The sequence below is a fragment of the Molossus molossus genome, unplaced genomic scaffold (assembly GCF_014108415.1).
Source record: "Molossus molossus isolate mMolMol1 unplaced genomic scaffold, mMolMol1.p scaffold_m16_p_11, whole genome shotgun sequence".
NCBI lineage: Eukaryota > Metazoa > Chordata > Mammalia > Chiroptera > Molossidae > Molossus > Molossus molossus.
This window is the reverse complement of record NW_023425346.1, coordinates 57094947-57116661: the sequence shown is the minus strand read 5'-3', so window position 1 is coordinate 57116661 and position 21715 is coordinate 57094947. Positions and strand designations below refer to the sequence as shown.

Below are 21715 nucleotides of genomic sequence, written 5' to 3'. Positions count from 1 at the left end.
CAAATTTTATGGGAGTAAGGTGTCTAAGATCTAGTGTTTTCACTTATTATCTAAATCAGAAAACAGATAAGAGAGACAAAAGGCCAGAAATTCAGACTCAGTTTGGAGATTAAGCTAAAGTCTTAATTTGCATGTTTTTACTATGCAGACGTACAGATGTCTCTTAACGATCATATAGCATCATGACACCTGCCTTAGGAATTTCCTGAATAGGGTTAAAGTTGGAAAGAATTTTAGACTCTTCATTGTAAGATGTTTGTCTTAGTTAAAAGTAGTCAAATAATAAATATAATTTGTATAGAAAGAAGAGAAATGGATGAACATGAGGATAGAGAGTCAAGAAAACCCCCCAAAAACCCTGCACTAGTTTCTTCACCCACATCACAGCAACTCAACTATCAGGGCTTTCTAGGTCCATCCTTATTAAAAATTTAAAAATAAAACAAGGCTTCTGATTAAAGTGCCCCCCCCCATTATGTTGCTTCCAAATAATATTTGAGAAAACTAAACTACTTACTATATAAACCTACCAAAAGCAATCATATTTTGCATTCTGTTTTTAATTTCTTATAACAATTGTAAAATACAATTATTAAGCTTATGGAGAGTTTTTCCATGAATATACGAATTTCTTCATGACCTTTTCAGAAGATGTCACATTTTAAGGGTGTTTGAAAAAAGTGAGCCTTTGATAGATGAAGTATCTTGCAAAATTCACTGAAAGTGGAGTATGCTGGTAGAAACATTAGTCTCTACATCTCTAGAGATGAAACCTAGAATTGTAACAATGAAGTACTGAAACATCTCGCAGCCATCCGTGAAAATCAGCCTCAAACCATATGGGATGTGATACCTTCTACACCCCACAAACTATGTGAGGATCAAGAGATGATGCACCTGAAAGTACTTGGAAAGTCTAAAGTGTTGTACAAACATGTTCTACCATTACTGTTAGTCATCTGAAAGTTGTTTTACCATGAGGATTATTATGCTGGTGACACAGATTTTCTACTAAATTATAAAACAACATAATGCTAGAAAGTTGGGACCATGCTTCTTTGAACAAGATCCATTCGTTTTATGCACAAGAAAAATGTTTTGACCCCAGAAATGGGTTGGGTTCAAGGACTGGTATTTTTCACACTGAAAACTGAAGGTACATTAGTGCAGATGAAAGGAAACAGAAAAACTACCAGACTTATTTTGGGCATTTCTTTGATAATTTGAAGATCCTTCAGTTGTTCCTTCATGGTTCAGCTCCCCACACGCACACTTTAAACCCTTGTATATAAATGCGTCCTGGGTTTCAACACTTGACGAGGATCAACACACTGTTACATGCCATTAGTTACCAACAGAAAGGGTATTTATGTGATTTTTTTCTTTTTTTTAGCTACAGTAGCTCTCATGCATGAAGCCGTCAACAGATTTCCCAGATGGAACAAGCCATTCTCTTCTCATTCCTTGATTGTAGAACATACCAGATTTTTATTCAAACTACTTTTTTGAACCTTTGTGTCTACTCCTCTAGACCAAGGGCAGAGCTTGGGTCTTGTAGCTCCATCATCAAACACAGTGGCTGGCACAGAGTGAATGCCAAGGACGTGCCTCTCCTCTCATCTGAGATGCTCTGCATACACACATGTTGCATCGTGACTGTCTTTATACGATGAGACAGTAAAGTATGAACATCATTTAAAAATGTCTTAAAGAAAACAAGACTATACAGCAAGTTACTTAGTTCACAGTCCAGAAGAAAATATATATGGATATTTCTATTTGTAGAGGATATTAAAATCTAAATTATTCTGTGGAAATGATATTTAATATTTTATAAAGTTATCATTGGACTTTTTGTTTCACCAATGAAGAAAAACAGGTCAGCTACTATGGTGTTTTGATATGCTAAGTAAATCTTTGATAATCCCCAATTCTGAGAACAGTAGCAACTAGATGTTTATACTGTTATTTGAGAAGTTGGATGCCCTAGCAAATAAATATATTTGTTAGAAATAATTAAAGAGATACATTTGATTTCTGTAACCTAATGTGGAATATGGTAACAAAGTGTCACAAATCAAAATGAAAGCTAACACGGTCTACGAAGGTGTTTTTAAAATACATGCAACCTTCTATATCAGCTGCTTGGAGAACGCCAGCTCTGAGACATCTTATATACCATCAAAAACGTAGTTTTTAAAAGAAAATATATTCTTTTTCCTTATAATGAAAACATATAAACAATAAAAATAATTTGCAAAAATTAAATATACTTATATTCATGATCAGTAAGTACAAATTAACATTTCCAGTTAATCATTTTTTTTCTCTGCCCTTTTTTCTGGTCCAATGATAGTGCAGAGGTAAATCTTCCTTTGTTATTTGCAGGTTTCTGTGGCCTGTATTTCAGAACATTTCCCCACACTGCAGTATCTGCCTTTCGTGCAGGAATGCAACATGAATGGTATTCCTCTTGAGACTCCCAGTAGTAAACATAGCTTAACCAACAGGGGAGCAATCAGCTCTTAAAACCAACCTATAAAATCCATGCATATAATCTTTATAAAGTGTAAGACTGCCAACATCCCATAAGTAGAATTCCATGACTACTTATATCTCAAAGAAGTGTTCGGGCAATGCCTGTCAAACCATAGGCTGGCAAACCAAATGTTAATCCAATGCTTTTATTATTCACATTTAACTTCACTGTATTGAACCTCTGATTAGTTATGGCCATATGTCAAGAAATAAACAATGATGTGAAAAACCCCAAAAGCAATATAAACAAAGTACCCCTCTGATAAAATTAAGCAAATATAACATTAGTGATGTCATGCAATTTCTGAGATACCATAGAAAACTGTTTCCTTATATTGATAAGAAAATTATGCATCAGTGAAAATGCAGGGTTAGAAATATAGTACTGAGAGTTTCAATTTGTGATGTCTTCACTGATGAGGGAAAATGGAATTCTTATCACTGAAGAGAGCTGATCTCGTGGGTGTTGCTGATGGCTCCCTAAATGAGCTTAGTGTTTAATGATGCTGTACAAATAAAAAGCAGTGGGGGAAATACGAAATATCTTTATTAAATGCCATCCTGTAAAGTAGTTGATGGATGGAAGAGTCTAATGCATTTTAAATAAATGCATATCATACTATCACATATAGTGAATCTTAAAAAATTATTACTTAGATGCACAGTCCTTGTAGTGGTAGACATGTAACTGTGAAGGAAGTCTGATTTAGAAGCTGTTTTCTATTATACTTGTCAAGTGATGGAGTTGCTGTTAGTCATATTGTAATGTCCCTTCAACTTTGGTACATTCAGTGCAAAATATTTTGGGGAATTTTTTTGTACCTTTATAAAAATAAAAGGCCCTTTTGTTCCCTTGAGAGTGCTTAAAAGGATACATACTAGCATGGCGCCCGAGTAAGCATGGAACATGGAAATGGAACAGGTGACCCGTACAGTAGGATAGGTAGGTTCCTATATACATCTTAAAGAACATAAATATAATGAACCTACAAAAAATAAAATAAACAGAACTCACTGTGTACTTTTTCCTGATATGCTGTGAGTTAATTGCTAGTTATTTAAAATTGTTTCCATGCATCATAAAGCATTAAATCTGTCATTAGTAATTCATTGTATAACAGTTTGTCTTCAGCCATAATTACACACATACCACTTTGCATATACATTGTCAGACCACCTTATTGCAAATCTTTAAAGTTACCTCATATTGACTTGGTTTCATTTCACATGTGTCCCATGAAAGCTGAAACCTATGGTGCACACCATGCAGGCACACATAAGCAAGAAAATGAATATTGTTATAACTTAGGGCTTAAATGAATGTATTTTCAGGAAACATATTTGTTTTTATTATGTTATTGAACTCGCACTAATTTGGAGATTGGGTCAAGTGCTGCCAGTTTGGCTTGAACCGCGTTCAAAGGTAAGTTTCAAGATTCTCCTGAGTCCCTGAAAAGTTACCATGGAGCTGATCGTGTACAGGTTCATCTTTGTCTTGGAACATAACAAATGGAAAAAAGTTTGGCAGTCAAGAACTGTTGATTGAAAGACAGTTGGGTTGTTCCCTGGGCCTTGAGCTCACCCACATTCCTCAGAGGACTCGTCCCCAGATGTGGCAGAGCGCGTGTTCCTGGAAGAGGACAGCACCCAGCTTGACTCTGACAGAAGCACACTCTTGACACTCCCAGCATCCAGCCATTCTTCCAGAGGGCCGTTTCTGAACTCGCCAGTTCCTACCGCACCAGGCACTGTGCTTTCAGGTCACTCAAGTCCAAAGGTGCTGGTCTCTTCGACTGCTGTCAGGAGTTTTTCATAAAGCATGGAGAAGGATGGGTACGGGGGGAGGTCCAGACGGTTAAAACAGGTGTGAGCTCTGCAGACAGAGAAGCATATGCAGTTAGAATACTTAGAGTGAAATGAGACTGTCTGGGGGGGGGGGGGGGGGGGGGGTGTATGCAATTTGGTTTCTTGTCAATTTCACACTCCTTTTGGAGGAAACTTTGAAAACATTTTGACTTCAAAATTTAGAATTGAAAAAAAAAATTCAGAATTGAATTTCTCTTAGGGAAATGGATATTTTAAAAAAATTTTTTTCTGCCCTGGCCAGTGTGACTCCATTGGTTGATCATCAATCATCCCATGGACTGAGAGGTCACTGGTTTGCTTCTAGTCAGGGCACATGCCCCCGTTTCGGGCTCCATCCCCAATAGGGGGTGTGCAGGGGACAGCCTATCCATGTTTGTCTCATCGAGGATTCTCCCTCTCTCTCTACAATCAAAAACTATTAAAAATATGTATTTTTTGTTTATATTTTCACAACCACTTATCCATATTACATACATATTACTGTTTGGTTGTCTAAGAATTACAAAGACAAATTTGTTTTTTTTCTCTTTTGATGTTACTTTTTTTTTTTAATAGGCGTGAATATAAGCTCTTGCAAAGTAATTCATTTTCACAATTGGCATTTGCATGGATGTCTCTCAGAAAATCTACGTTTTCAATTTTTTTCATTTTGTTGGGCAGGGAAGAGCACTAAGTGTCTCTGAAGACTTGCCTCATGGCAGAGATTCTTAGGAAACTCCCTGGCTGGACTTTCCTGTCAAAGTCAGCACACCACTGTTACTCCTTTGAATTCTGTGCTATCATCTATTTTCTCCTAAATCACTATGCAAAATAATGGCCATGTAAACCATCACATTAAGTATTCCTTTTTAGAAATACCTCTCCCTTTGCCAAGATGGGTGGAAAAAAAATGCTTTCCTGTTATTTGCACCTGAATCACAATAAAAATAATTGATAGTCTTTAAATAGCACATCTTATCAGGAAGCAAATCTACACTTTGACGTGGAATGGGAAGCATTTTAATATGAATGTACAACAGCTTGTTTGTGGGAGCTAAACTTTGACTTAAATGCTCCTGCCCAGTTGGTTAGTGTGTTGTCTCAATGCTACAAGGTTGCAGGTTTGATCCCTGCGATCCCCGGTCAGGGCATATACAAGAATCAACCAATGAATATATAAATAAGTGGAACAACAAATCAATGTCTTTCTCTCTCTCCCCCTTCCTTTTTCTCTAAAATTAATATTAAAAGGCTCCTGAATTAATATGTAATTTTAAGAGCTATGATTATTAATGAGCTAAAGTCACGTTTAAATTTTTGTTCTTTTTTTTTTCTTTATTGATTTCAGAGGGAGAGGGAGAGAGAAAGATAGAAACATCAATTGGCTGCCTCCTGCATGTCCACAGCCTGGGCATATGCTCTGACTGGGAATCGAACCAGTAACCTCTTGATGCATGGGTCGATGCTCAATCATGAGCCATACCAGTCAGGCTAAATTTTTGTCCTTATAAACCACTTTTATACTTATTAAATAAATATAATTATATTCCTAGATGCATTGTACTATAATGGTGGGACAGTCAGAGGTTTGGGGTGAGACAGACTTGGGTTTGAGTTCTAGTTCTACTAACCAGCTGTATGATTTGGAGTGAGTTATTAAAACTCTCTGAGACTCAATTTTCTCTCCAAGAATAATATGATTTGTCTCAGTAGGCTATGAGGATTATATGGAATGACAGAAACATGCTTAATACAATGTGTGTCTTATATTAATAAGAGATGTATTGTTAACTACATTTCCTTATCATCAAAAAGATTTACTCTGATTGTTTTTCATTAAATTGCCAAGAGATAATGATGACTCGTGGCAATTATGAGATAACAAAGAAATAATAAGACAGATGTGTGGCCACATGGCTTATTAGAGACAGGAATGTAAAGGGGCTCTGCTATGTGATAATACAGTTTTAGAACACTGGCTTCGAGTTTGCAACTCTTGTCATTACAAACTCTAGGACATATTGAGGGGAAATCACCTAATTAATATTTGCAGCCAAACACCTTTTAAAAAATATTATTAACTATTTCAGAATTGCATTTAATATAATTCTTATTATACCTTCTTGACACTGAACCTCAGCTTGAGCCTCAAGGAAAACTGAACTAACTTTTTAAAAAACTGAACTAACATGCTAAAAGACAGTCCCATCTATCTATAAAACACTGGAATAAAAATATTAGATGAAGACTTTATCTTTGTTTAGGGAGAGGGGAAGAAGAAGCAGAGAAGTGAAATATGTTTTGACTCTGTGTGTTAAATACGTAACATTCATTATCCATTAGACTAAAAGATGGTACTTCTTTTAAATAAAGTTTTTCATTTTTTTTCCTTTGGTTACCAACAAAGTTGAGCATCCTTCCCCAAGTCAACTTGCTTGTAGCATTTCCTATTTTTTTTTATCTACATGTTCATTTTCTTTTGATTTTTTTAAAATTCTGATAAAATATACAGCGCATAAAATCTGTCACATTAACCATTTTTAAGTGCACAGTTCTGCAGCAGTAAGTACATTCATATTGTTCCGCAACATCACCACCACCCATCTCTAGAACTTCTCATACTTCCAAAGTGAAATTGTGTACCCATGGAACACTAGCTCTTGTCCGCTCCCATCCCTGCAGTCGCCATTCTCTCTCTGTCTCCGTGAACTGGACTATCTAGGCACTTCATGTAAGTGGAATCATACAATATTTGTCCTTTTTTTTTTCCTTTTTCTTTTATCCTCACCCAAGGACAATTTTCCATTTCTTGTTCAGATAGAGGGAGAGGGAGAGGGAGAGGAAGAAACATCAATGTGAAGGGGACACATCGAGTGGCTGCCACCTGCACGACCCAACCAGGGCCGGAGACAAACTGCAACCGAGGTACGTGCCCTTAGCGGGAACCAAACTCAGGTCTCTCTGGACCGCAGGCCGATGCTCTAACCGCTGAGCCAAGCCGGCCAGGGCAATATTTGTCCTTTTTGACTGGCTTATTTCATTTAACAAAATGTTGTCCAGGTCCATGCTGTACTATGGGTCGGAATGTCCTTTCTTTTTAAGGTTGAATAATAGTGCATTGTGTGGATACACCAGTTTGTTATTCACACATTAACGAACATTGGGTTGTTTCCATCTTTTGGCTACTGTAAAAAATGCTATCATGAACACTAGTGTACAAATATCTGTTTGAGTCCCTGATTTCAATTCTCTTGTGTACATATCCAGGAGTGAAATGGCTGGATCATGTGGTAGCTCTATTTTTTATTTTTTTTTAAAGCTGCAACACTGTTTTCCATAGTGGCTGCACCATTTTACATCCCTACCAGTTGAGCATAGGGTTCCAATTATTTTACATCCTCACCAACACTTATGGTTGTTATTGTTTTGGTAGTAGTCATCATAATGAGTGTGAAGTCCATTTATTGTTTAAAGCTTTAGGATTTCTTACTGATTTCATGCATTTCTATTCAAGATTACAACTACATCTGAGTTACTCTTTGGAGAATTCTCCTGAAAGTTGACCTGTAACACTCTTTGATACACCAAAAAAATGAAAACTAAAAAAAATAAAGAGATTAACTCATGTATTACCTCCTGCTAATCTCTTTCAGCCTGTTCATTTTTTATTTAGTTATGCATTTAATTTATGGAGTAATATTCATCTGGTTGCTGTCCATTTCTGATATATTGTCTTTATCTCTTCGGTGTGCTGCTATGATTAGAGTCATGTTGCAAAGGTGATCTCTATTGTTTATACCAAACAGAAGGCTCTTTGTTGTCTTTTTTTGTTGTTGTTGTAGTGCTGGTGTATCAAAGAGTGTTATAGGTCAACTTTCAGGAGAATTCTCCAAAGAGTAACTCAGATATAGTTGTAATCTTAAATAGAAATGCATGAATTCATTTTTGTGAACTGAATCATGTTGGGTGAACTAGGAAATAAAAGTAATTCAAAATGACCCTAATTCTAGGTAAGCAATAATCCCTGATTAATGTTTTATTTGGACAGAACATGGCTGTAGGTGAGTGTATCTCTCACACCCCAGTAAAGCCTGTTCTTTCCCTCTTGACAATCAAATCCTTTCCTTTGCTTAATTTTAGCTAATCAAGAATTAACACAGTGGTCAAATACATGGGAATTAAAATTCATAAACAGTATTGTTTGAAGTCCCCAGTTAACTTGTGCATACTTAGATTGAATGCTGACTATTAGATTGAATGTAGAATAGTAATTCAGTGTGGTCTGTGGCCAGCAGAATTCTAAGACGATCCGCCATGACCCGTGCCTCTATATAACCCCCATCTCTGGAGTGTGAGCAGGACCTATAACTCACTTGTAACCAGGGGAATATCGCAAAGGTGAAGATATGTTGCAAATGTTATTGAAGTCCACAATCAGTTGATTTTTAACTTAATCAAAAGGCTGATTATCGTTGAGTGCGCCTGACCAAATGAGGTGAGACCTTTGAAAGAACACCTAGGGGTCAGAGACTCACTGTTGCTGTATTTGAAGAAGCTGCCAGGAATTCTACCGCTGTAAGAAGTGGATTCTGCCTGAGGGAGCTTGGAAGCAGGTAGTTCCCTAGTTGAGCCTCCAAATGCGAGTGCAGTCCCGCTGACAGCCTTGTGAGACACTGAGCAAAACATCCCGCTCGGCCATGCCGGGACTTCTGAGCCACAGAACAGCCATACAATAATCGTGTGCTGTTCTAAACTGCTAAGTTTGTGGCAATTCATTATGCAGCAATAGAAAACTCTTACAGGTCTCAAGGTACAGGTCCAAGAAAAGAGGGAAGTGTCATAACTGTGATACAATAAATCACATCTGTCTGCGGCAGGCAGTGGGGCAAACCGGGAGTAAACAGCCTCCTCTTCTTCTCCCAGGCCTCTGAGCGCAGAAAAATTCTGCATGTCTCTTTGCAGTTTCTGTGCTATCATTGTAGACACGATGGTGTCTTGTCCAGTGACTCCATAAGCCTGAGTACTCAGTTCTCAGCACAAAGGGAAGGACTGGACAACCGTTCTTGATCCTCTTCAGTCATGACAGAATCACAATTACCGATCCATAATCAAAGGCCATCACTACTTCCTAAGTTACATCGGTTGCATAACATATGCCTACCATGACAAAACTTTCCTTCTGAATAAACAGAACAGCTCCTCTGAAAAATGTTTCACGAGGTTGGAGAAAGTACATATTGTAAAGGGGGAAACTGTGCTGAAAGACTAAATGGCTTTCCCATGGTCAAAGCTGAGTCAGTGGTCAAATCAAGAGTAGGACCTCAACCTTGGTTCCTAGGGAAAGTCCAACATTAAACCAAAAGCAGGGAGATGAATGCTCATCAGCTCAGTCCTTTTGCTTTTGGAAGCCAGAGTGTTCATTTCATCCCATCCCTGACAGTGAATCGTCCTCAATGTCCTACCAGATTACATACATTTTGAGGACAAGGATTAGCAAAATAAAGCTTCATGTATTTTTTTAAATGGATGATTCAATCACAATACGAAGTAGCTCTGGGGAAGATGGTCCAAACTTTGTCAATTCAAAAAACCCTGGGAGATACCTGGGGATTTTTTGGTGTTTAGTTCTTCCTCGGGCTCCCCAGAAAACAGAGATACTCAGAGTGATCAGAGTGACCAAGAAGCTTGTTTACAACGGAGATTTTTGGCTGCACCCTCTCATTTAGAAGGTTTGGGGTGGGCCTAGGGATCTGCATTTTAATAATCACCCCTAATGCATCTGACGCAGGTGGTCTCCACCACTGGAGAGACATCAAGTGGGTTAGAAATAAGATATCTGCCCTGGCCATCCACACCAGCATTCTGTGTGCTTGCAAAAATTTCAAAACTCCTTATAAACAAGACAGCATTGCTAATAAGGAAATTGAGGAATAGTGTGGTTAAGTAAATTGCCCAATATTTACCACCGACTTGCTGTATGAGCCAAAAACAGGAAAAAAGCAAAAGCAAAACAAAACACAATCCTCTGAGGCTCTCACACCCCTCCTCCCACCCCATTCCATGTCCTAGGAAAACTCCAGCAGAAAGTAACAGGAGGGCCCTTGGACGGTGTTGATATTGGCAGCAAAAGCACATCCAGTTATTCAGTCTCCACAAAAGGACATTTTTCAAATCTTTCAAAGCCAGCCACACTAAGGCTATAATGAGTTTACCTCATTTTGATCTATGCAGCCAGAGCCACTCAAGGAAGACAGGCCTGAACCCGTCTTTGGGAAATCATGCTGGCATCAATATAAAGAAGATTTAAAAGCCCCAAGACATCTGGTCTGACTTAATATATCTCTTGGTGCTTTTTGGATTCTTCAAATGTTAACCAGGAGGTCACATTCTTACCCTCTCTTCTTTCCTATAGATAGACAAGTCAATTATCCAGATCCAGTGACCCAAAGTATCACAATTGCAACCAAGTTTTCATAGATTGATTCACGGATCAATGTATATTATCTGTTCACTTACATATCTATCACTTCTCTCTCCGTGGCCCACATGGACAGAGATCAATTTATATCTCCCACAAGGATTTTGCGCACGGTAAATGCATGATGAATATCTAAAGGCTTGTTAGAGCCTTTAATAATTCTAACTAGAATTAATGTCTTACTTTAAGGTCTCATTAGGTCAGCTTGGTTAAAATGCACCTGGGTCTATAAATAAAGTGTGGAACGTTCCCACAATGGGAATTCCTGCATCCAGGGATAACTAGGAGAAGAAACTCTTCAAACTAATTATTATAACCAGGTAACTTCTTCACCTGTGGTTGGCCCTAGGAAAAGATGAAGAGTACATACATTTTAAATGTAAGAAATTAAAGCCAATAGAAGAAACTCCAGTAAGAAGTTGTTCCAGGAACAGAACTCCTGGGGGTCCAAACACAACAGAAATATCCTGGGTGTGCACAGCACAATTCTTGCACACCTAAAGATTGTGAAATACCACGCCAGCTCTGAAGGCTGGGTATCAGGAACAATAATATAAGGACTAAGTTTATTGAATGATGTGTTAGACACTATTTTAAGCACTTTGCATATGTTTTCCCATTTCATCTTCGAAATGATTTTGTAATGCAATTACTAGTATCTATCCCAATTGTTCAGATGAGGATAGAGAGACACCAAAGTGACTTTGGCATATTCTGTCTGGAGTAGTCCAGAGTCACCTCCAGTACAATAATTCAATAATTTAAGAAAAACAATATTCACTGAGTGCTAATTATGTGCCAAGACTCAGCACCGGGGACAAAGCCACGTTCAGTTCAAACAAGGTCCTTGTTCTCAAGGAAGTATATCCTAGAGAGGGAATAGATCATCGACAAGTGAACCAATAACTTAACACAATGACTGAATTGGGATAAGTCCTATGAAGGAAATAAGGTGTGACAGAGTGACAGAGTTACAGGTGCACTTGGGGCAGAAGCCTGGAGGACCTTTCTGAGCAGATCATGTCTGAGCTGAGACCTTGAGGACAAGAAAGAGCCAGGCAGGTCAAGAACCAGCAGGGAAGGAGCTGGCAGCCGCAGCAGGTGGAGGGAGAGTGTATGTATCGAGGTTGGTGTGTAGGGCAGACCAGGCCACCTACCAGCTAGTCTTTAGCAAGGAGTCTGGGTTTCCTTCTAAGCCACTGGAAGCTATAAGCAGGTGAGGGAATGATCTTGAGATTTCAGGAGATCACTCTGGTTGTTGAGCACAGAGGGAACTGCAGGAGGTACGAACAGAGAGGACGTTTTGCCAGCAGCGGTCCAGGTGCAGTGGACCAGGGTGGTGGGAAGAGATGAACTCAGACTCCTTCTTGCTCGTGAGACCAAGGAAAGGGGGATGGCCCTTCCTTAGAGCTGTAAGGTTTGTCACTCACAAACGCACACTTTAAAATAGGACTTGTGAACCAGCTCTCAGGGACCATCAGTCACTTTGACTTGGACAATCTGATTCTCTGTTGCTCCCAGTGATTAAAATTTCTTTCATTCCTTTACGTAATCACCAATTAGTTCAGGAGTTCTACTTTTTACATTAATGACTGAAGAGCTCTTTTAAACACAGTATGTTTTGGGGATCATTTTACCCACTTCCCAAAGTGAAGATCAGCATATTTAAAGATTTTTTTTTTATCCTCACCCGAGGATATTTTTCCACTGATTTTTTTTAGATAGAGTGGGAGGGAGGAAGGGGGGGGGAGAGAGAGAGAGAAACATCGATGTGAAAGAGACACATAAATTGGTTGCCTCCCGCACAAACCTGAACATGTCTGGGATGGAACCTGCAACTGAGGTACGTGCCCTTGACTGGGAATCGAACCCACAGATTCGAACCCTGGGAATCGAACCCACTGGGACCATAGCATCTTTGGTCCAAGGGCCAACATGCTAACCACGAAGCCAAACCAGCTAGGGCCATTTAAGGATTTTTAATAAGGTACTATTACTAGACATTAATGACACATTTTTGCTGGCACATGCTGATTTAATGGTAGAATAAAGTAAAAATTTAAAATAATCTTTCCAGACAATGAGAACTGAACGAGAGGGAAGAGGGGAAGAGGGTCAAAGAGGACCTTATGTCCGAGACGAAACTACGGAGCAGACTACATATGAGCATCTTCTGCCTGTTTCCTCTCAGACCACAAGGCACCTTGGCCGACAGCAGGTGGTGGGGACTGGGGAGACCGAGGGGGTGCCTCAAGGCAACAACAGAAAAGATGGGCACCACGGGGTCCTTCTGGCGCCCACTCCTGTTCTGAAACATTCTTCTAATTGAAGAAAGTGACACTGTATTCCAGGGCTCCTCAGGTATGTTTCCATCTCCTAGCTGATGCCTCCCTTTGACATAGACAGTGCTCCTGTACTGAGGAGGAACAAACTGAATTATTGATGGCACCGCAGACCAATATTAATGACATGGAAAGAGGTTCACAATCAGTGATGTCTGGTAAACAAGAACAGGTTAAACACAGTGTATGGCGAATGGCTGTATTTTTGTTTTTAACTGTGTGTGTGTGTGTGCAAAGAAATGAGTGAAAACATACATTTCAAATGTGTAGAGGTTATCTCAGTAGTGGATTTTTGAGATATATATCTATTTTATTATTTTTAAATTCTTGGCATTTTCTTGTGATAGTTTCCTTTTCACAAGAATAAAACGCAGTTTTAAAAATGAAGAAAAAGTTGTCTTTTCTCTTTCAAAAATAATTTTATCTTCTTAAGTTCTATTCCACTAGAAAAACCATCTCCCTGTGATACCCATTTCATAATTAACTCTAGCTTCTTATTTCTTAATTTGGGTCAGCATTTCATTCACAATTATCTCCAGACACGGCCGTTTAAAAAAATTAATGTTTCCCTCCTTTGGCAAAACCAACACAACGTTAAAAAGAACATCGTGATCGAAGCTCTCCAATTCTTCTGTTATCCCCCTTGGCAAGAACCTCAGAGATGAACACAGAAACTCTACACCACGCCGGGGGAGACGGTTTGCCCTGCATTTCCCAGGCTGGCGTGTTAGCAGCCTGCCTTTCGGAATGTCTAAGGGCAACTGCCGTAAAGTGAATTCACTGTCCACGAGTCCATCAGCACACAGGGGGGGATGGGAAACCTGCAGAAATGCTAAATACAGAGCCAACTACCAACTGCACAGCAGAGGAAGCGCAGTGATGTGTGGGGCTATAAGCTTCTCTGGAGACAGCTGTCTGCCCCCATCATTATTGATCATCTGGGTCTCCAGTTACTTTAGTACCACAAGAGAGAGAAAAGAGTCCTGGATTCAGCCTGCACTGGCTTCGGAGACAGCCACACACACTTTGACACTTCTCGGCCCACACGGTGAGTAGTGCTGTATTCATCACTCCGCCAAGGGAGACTAGGACATCTGAGAGAAGATGAGACTCGCATTTGCTTGCTTGAGAGCTTGAAAGTCATCCATGTCCAGAGAGACCGCAGCGCCCTCCTGTTTGCACTTCTGCTTGCCCTCCATCTTGACAGCCCCCTCCAGCTGCCAGGGCACAGACCCTGCCCGGCCTGAGATGATGCCAGACCTCTTGGACGATAGCTTTGTTTCAGCAAGAAGGACATCCATCCATTTTGTCCCCAGTGTGCACAGTAGTGTGTTTTAAATAAACATCATCTTATGAATAAGTAAAAGAAATACATTGGGGTTGACCCACTTGAGGCAAATCAGCTCTTCAATTCTGCAACTTAAATCTGTCAGGAAATTGCAGGGAAAAAGGCATCCGTGCATCCGTCCTGATGGTAGGAGGAATGGTCTCAGCCACGCAAGACAATCTCTTTAGACGAGAGCCAATCTTATAAGTCTTTTTTACACCTAAGTAACTCCCCACATTTCATAAAGGGTGATGACAATGTTATCAGTGAAGAAATCACTTCTGATGACGAGGTTCTTCTTTTGACTTTTTCCCTCCAATGGACTCTCTGCGGAGCACATTTTCCTAGCCGCAGCAGTAGGGTGGCTTACAGAGGAGGTAGGATGAAAGGTTAGAACGATCAGAGAAAACCGACCGTCCCCGAGGACGGCCATACAGTATCTCACTCATCACAAGCACGCTGAGCACTGCTCTTCCTGCTGCTCAGAGACGGGCAGGCCTTGCTTGGGAGCACACAGCCATCGCCCCGCCGGGCTCAGACCGCAGCCGTCCTGTTCACTAGGCTGCATGAGTGCACTAATGCGAAGCAGGACAGCCCAGTAGCTCTCTCCTCCTCTCAGACCTGAAAAGTTAGGGCGTGTGATAGACAGAGCATGAACCAGACTGCTTCCCTGATGCGCCACCTGTCTTTAACGATGAGGTTTTAATAGTCTGGGCAAAACGAAGCACCTAGAACCACTCTTAGTTCATAACAAAGAAAGGAAGAAACACCACTGTCTGTTGCCCAACTGTGTGTGAAATGATACTGAAGAACACCACTGTTTCTAGTGAGTCAGCACTTGAACTTCCTGGAGCTCCAGGGGGAAGTAAATAAGTGAATCCAGCCCGACCCCCCAGATTCTTCCACAATCTGTGGGTGCTACTTCTTGCTCAATCAAACCTACATACCACACCCCACCCCGGCCTTTTACTGGCGGACACTGAAGTCCAAAGAGCAAGTGATCTTCTAGGTCCCAGAGCTAGTTGGTGGCAGAGGTTAGACTAGAACCCAGGTCTTTTCCAATATGCTACTGCCTGACATACATTACAGAGGATGGTGACAGAAATCGGAATGGCAGCCACTAGCCATGAACTGGATGCTTATTCGGGGCCAGGATCCCCAGTACATATCTTAGATGAATGATCTCATTGGATCCTCAGAATTACCAACCAGCAGGAAGATGAGGAAGCAGACAGATTACGCAACTTGTCCCAGAACGCACTTGGGTTAGAAGAGAGCTGGGATAGGGCTCCTGCTCTCTGGAGCTCACATCTTGTGTCTGTCCCAACGGCCTCTCTCTGCTCCCCGGGTGTGGTGAAAACCGCCAGCCGGCCTATCTACTTGTCACAGTTTGTTTCATCTGCTTTACAAAAGCAAATCTTTGCAAAAACGGATTGTAAGAGAAAGAGACACAATCGATCCGCCCTCTCCTGCCTCCTTGATGCTATTAATGCCTGAGCTTCTCTGAAGGGCGACAGGCCCTACTTCGCATTTGCTTTTACATACACATATGCGTTTAAGGGGTAAAAAGAACACGACTTGGGCATAAATAAAACAGAACAGTTTTTTAAATAATGAATTATAGCCTCCCCAGTTTGGAAGTGTGGGTGCGCCAGGCAGGACGCGGTGGCGAGGCTCAGTGCCTCTTCTCACAGGCGGAGAGGCTCCGGGAGGCGGGGGAGGCCGGGCGGCCCCAGGCTGGCTCCTCGCTGCTCCCCAGGCTGTGCTCTCAGCACCCCTTCTCTCATGTGTTGATGCTGGGACAGAATTCTCAGACACCGGCATTTTGCAATTGCTAAAAACAAAGTCTTCTTAACAGGTTTCTTAAAGTCATTTGTACTTGAAGCTCAGGATGACATCATGGTAATATCATTCAACTTCTCCAAATTGCAGTTATGCAGGCAGTAAACTAAGAGGCAATCTGAGGTCCTTGTTAACCTACAAAAATTCTACATCGTAACTGCTGACTGGAGACGGGAGAGCTAAGACCAACCCTCCTCCACTCCGCCTTTGTTCGCTTGCTCCCTCCTGTTCTTCTGCTCCAGCTCGTTATCTCCGTTCAACCGCAGTACGTTTCATTCACAAAGACGACCTTACCTTTAAGGTTGTAAGGCAAGACTCTCACATATATGAGTAGCAACAGTAAAGCCATTTTCCCCACGCCAAGGACATGCGTCATCTCGTTATGAATGAGAACGCAGAGAGCGTCCCCACAGACTCAAGGCATGGACGACAGAAGCTGGAGAGGTCTGCAGCCCGTTCACACGATTTCATATTCTTTGGAAACCACGATGGTAATTTTGAGTGAAGGAATTCTAAATAGTTATTAACATAAACTTAAAACTAGAGATTCTGGAAACATCTAAATCAGAGCCACAGTCGTCAAGAGCCACAGTATGATGACCCACCCACATTGCTTTGCTAAAGCTAGCAAATGCTTCGGTTTTGTTGCATTTTGTATTTTAAGGTAAGTATGTATGTATGTTAACTATGACCAGGAAGATCTTTTTTTCCCTCTCATTTAGAAAGGTAAATCAGCAAATGAAATGAATGTATTCTAAAAGCTTTTCCCACTCTCCCAAACTTTTAACATAAAACAGTAATATATATATAAATAATATATATATATATATCCTCCTAGAACAATGTAGTGACAATAAAGAAATCTTGTTTTCCATTTTACCTGGGAAGTGCGGTGATTTTCCCCCATTTTTCCACACAGAACCTTCTCGGGCCGTTACTTCCTCGGAGAGAAGCGAATCCTTCGTAGGGAATGCTGGAAGTGCCTGTGACGAACTATCAACCCAAGAAAACAGAAGGAGAAGGTGAAGCCAGGAGACCCGCTGCCAAGAAGGGCAGGGCCTCCCTCCCAGGCGAGCTGCCGGGGGAGCTGGGAAGACAGAGCTTCCCAGTCGTGCACTGACCAGAACTTCCCAGTCGTGCACTGACCAGAGCTTCCCAGTCGTGCACTGACCAGAGCTTCCCAGTCGTGCATTGACCAGAGCTTCCCAGTCGTGCATTGACCTGAGCTTCCCAGTCGTGCACTGACCTGAGCTTCCCAGTCGTGCACTGACCTGAGCTTCCCAGTCGTGCACTGACCTGAGCTTCCCAGTCGTGCACTGACCTGAGCTTCCCAGTCGTGCACTGACCAGAGCTTCCCAGTCGTGCATTGACCTGAGCTTCCCAGTCGTGCACTGACCTGAGCTTCCCAGTCGTGCATTGACCAGAGCTTCCCAGTCGTGCACTGACCAGAGCTTCCCAGTCGTGCACTGACCAGAGCTTCCCAGTCGTGCACTGACCTGAGCTTCCCAGTCGTGCACTGACCAGAGCTTCCCAGTCGTGCACTGACCTGAGCTTCCCAGTCGTGCACTGACCTGAGCTTCCCAGGCGTGCACTGACCAGAGCTTCCCAGGCGTGCACTGACCAGAGCTTCCCAGTCGTGCACTGACCAGAGCTTCCCAGTCGTGCACTGACCAGAGCTTCCCAGTCGTGCACTGACCAGAGCTTCCCAGGCGTGCACTGACCAGAGCTTCCCAGGCGTGCACTGACCAGAGCTTCCCAGTCGTGCACTGACCAGAGCTTCCCAGGCGTGCACTGACCAGAGCTTCCCAGTCGTGCAATAACCTGAGCTTCCCAGGCGTGCACTGACCAGAGCTTCCCAGTCGTGCACTGACCAGAGCTTCCCAGTCGTGCACTGACCAGAGCTTCCCAGTCGTGCATTGACCAGAGCTTCCCAGGCGTGCACTGACCAGAGCTTCCCAGTCGTGCAATAACCTGAGCTTCCCAGGCGTGCACTGACCAGAGCTTCCCAGTCGTGCACTGACCAGAGCTTCCCAGTCGTGCACTGACCAGAGCTTCCCAGTCGTGCACTCACTGGAACACGAGGAGTCCCACAAAGGACTGGGAAGGACAGTGAATTACAAAGGGCAAGGGGATGTGGAGGGCTTGAGAAGTTAACACGTCTTGGACAGCTGATCAGCTCAGAAGCTTAAACCGGGTGTAGTTTATAGATTAGTAAATTGGGTATATCAATTGATCCAAGTCTATTTAGCATTAGTCCCTGATCAATTCGCAGTGGATTTAAAATAGGGAAAAAAAAAAATGAAAGAAAAAAGAATTTCTGGGCTTGCACATTTGAGGGCAGACCCTTGATGCAAAGGAGCTGAGACTCAGGCTCCTTGTAAGGCTCTATCTGAGCATCCAGAAGGCTTCCTCAGGTCTGATGTTTCTTTAGCTGCAACCAACCAGCAATTGCCCATTGTAACTATAAACACCACTAGAAAATAAGTTAGTTTTTTCAGTGTTCTCGAACTTCGTTGTTATCTCTCATTTGTTGAAAGTTAGATGGGGGAAAAGAAAGGGCTCTTTATCGGGGAACTGGGTCACTTCTTAAGGGACTGAATGAAGATCATCTGTCGCTAAGGATGCTGGCTCGCAGAGTACCCCGGGACCTCTTTCTGAAAGGGCCCGGCTGCCCTGGAGACAGATGCTGTTCCTGGGGTTCCTGGGCCAGAGCTGGTACTTCCTCACTGCGGAATGAAATGCTCGGACTTGGTTGGGGACGTAGTGCTCAGTGATGGAGCCAAAGAGCCCTGCAATCCGAAAAGCCTGGAAACAGTGAACCCCACATTTGCACATAAACATGGGATGTATTTAATGGGCTAAGTGCAATTATTAAAAATACGCTATTCCAGTAATAATCATATAATGCGGTAAAAAGACGAACAAATGGCATCTTACCTGTAACAGCCTTAGTCGTTGCTCATTGTTGAATCTTTCCACGGCAGCCCAGAACCACCGAATCACAATGTGATTGTCGTGGTACCCTATCAAACCAACCACAAAAGCCCATGTTACTTTGACTTTTCTATTAAGCCACCACGACACACTGGCAAGACCCCAGACAGATATCATCGTCTTGGACTCTTTAAAGGTTGTTTATACTATAAGCCTAAAAAATAACACTGCACACATGGTTGTTTGAGAGTCAGAAGTCAAACAAAAACAACCCTAAGTGAAACCAAGAGGCTCCTGTTTCCTTATAGTGGTCACTAACTAAAGCTAGTGGAGAGAACAACAAAGGAGTTATTTCAACCATCTCGCTCTGAAAAATATCATTACAGTTACTGGAAATGCTTAACTCTTTTGGTCATTCCTTTAAGAAATATTTTTTGAGTATCATTACGCCAAGCACTGTACTGAGCTTGGGGGTACAGTGGCAAAGAAAACAGTCTTTCACAGGGCTTCTGGTAAAGAAGAAACACATCAGTCAAATAGTCGTACAAACTAATACATAATTGCAAGCTATTTTAAAATTACATATAATGTTCATATTTTGAAATCAAATTACTCTTCATTAATAAAAAAGGAAAAGCAATTTTACCACTTTAATTTCTTCAGTTAATAAATCCCAAATAATCATCAGCCTAAATACTACTTTTATTCCATATGTAAGTAGAATTTAATACTTAAGCAGAAAATGTTAAAAGTATCATCTCATGGGTGGATTAAGAAAGTAGTTGTGGATTCCAAGCCTTTTAATGAAGAAAAACTAAGTTCAGAGAGAAGGCCGACAGAGACTAAGGTACGATTAGTGGTTCAAACCAATTAATCAACCTATTCAATGTGCATAAAGCTACTCAGACTCTGAGTTAGAAGAAGTCAGTCCCAAATAGAAGAGGGGTCCTCACATGTTGCAGTGGTTGTAGGACTTGGGGGGATCCTTCCTTACTGTCTGCTATCAGATCGGTTATGCTCAGTGACCTTTGGGCAAGGAAGGGATCCAAGTGAAGGGTAAATAAACCAGGTTGGACATGGTGCTGCACAGGCTCCATGCCCTCCCCTTGGCAAAGACTGGCCATCTGGTGCTGAGCAAATAGTCTTCTCATCTATAAAATGGTACATTGGCTCTTTATAGCTTTACAGCTTTCTGACCTTATGAATCGGCACTTTTCTGCGTCTCCTCTGCTGTTTGTGCCAAACCGTTTGGAGGAGGAGGAGCAGAAGTGTCTCACTGTACCCTCTGGAAACAGCTGCCTCACGGACATATGGCGGGTGGCAGGCGGCCACCTCTTCCTGCAGTGCCAACCAGTTGGGGTAGCAAGCAGAGCAGCTGGGTGTCTTGCTCTTTTCCTGCCCCCCACCCTCAACCACATCCCCAGCAGTCTCCTCCCAAGGATTTCACTTAGTAAGATTTACAGTAATTATAGAAATAGGTACTTGATTAGTCATAAACATGAATAAAAGTTTATACTGTGTAAAAACAAAAACGGCTGATTCGACGAATCGCATTGCTATCAGAGTGACCCGGGCGGGGGATGAGCCAGTGATATGGATGGTAAGATGTAAGTTATGTAGCACGCGGCAGAAACTGTTCTAGTTAATGAAAGCAGTTTGCTTAACCAAGTTATAATAACCGAGACCATCTATGGATTAAACCTTGGGCCAACTGGAAAAGACATTACGGCAACTGAACTTCAGAAATAGCAGCAAAGGAAAACTGCAACTTAACACCTCCTTTCAGAGAAAATGGGTGAGCAGACAGCCCACGGCAACACAACGGGCAGGAGGAGCCGCGCGCAGGCGCACACAGGAGCAAGTTAGCAAATGTTAAATTATTCTTTACTCCGAACTTTAAAAATTGTTGTTGTTGTTGTTGTTTTAAGATCTCTGTTTCAATTTACAGCTAACTGGAGAACTGTTCAGTGTTTAATTCAGTGACTTGAAGTTTGTATTTTTCACTCTCCAAGTTCAGAACTATTGCTAACCCCTTAGATCCTGAGTTAACAAACCAAATCCAAAACCTAAACAAAAATAACTGTTATTTGTCACGATTTTCCAAGGACTTTATAACAGTGCAATAAATTTCAGGAAATGTATTCTTTCTTTGCTTAAAATTACTGGATAAAACTTTAACTCTGGGTTGCCATCAGGTCCCTTTCGAAGCATACCGACTCGGCACTCAGATTTAAATGGCTTTGATCCCAATTACTAATTGAGCATTTGTACTGATCTATTCAAACGCCGCTTCGAAAGCTCCCCACCTGGTGAAGTGTCATATAGTGCAGTTTTCTGACTATCTTACAGCAGCTTCCTTTCTTGTTGAACTTAATGCTTGAACGAGAAGGGCTTGTTCAATAAGCTACT

General features: G+C 41.7%; 1 protein-coding gene across 1 annotated transcript in view; it reads right to left on the bottom strand.

Annotated features, from left to right (window-relative positions):
• Window positions 1-2259: 2259 nt before the first annotated feature.
• Window positions 2260-21715, bottom strand: part of HECW2 (HECT, C2 and WW domain containing E3 ubiquitin protein ligase 2) — a 225521-nt gene continuing 206065 nt past the window's right edge. Inside the window, exons 27-29 of the mRNA XM_036254150.1 lie at window positions 19310-19395; window positions 17253-17365; window positions 2260-4411 (exon numbers count right to left, since the gene is read on the bottom strand). Of these exons, the coding sequence (XP_036110043.1) occupies window positions 4300-4411; window positions 17253-17365; window positions 19310-19395 (311 nt within the window). The 3' untranslated portion in view covers window positions 2260-4299. The remainder of the gene's footprint in view (window positions 4412-17252; window positions 17366-19309; window positions 19396-21715) is intronic.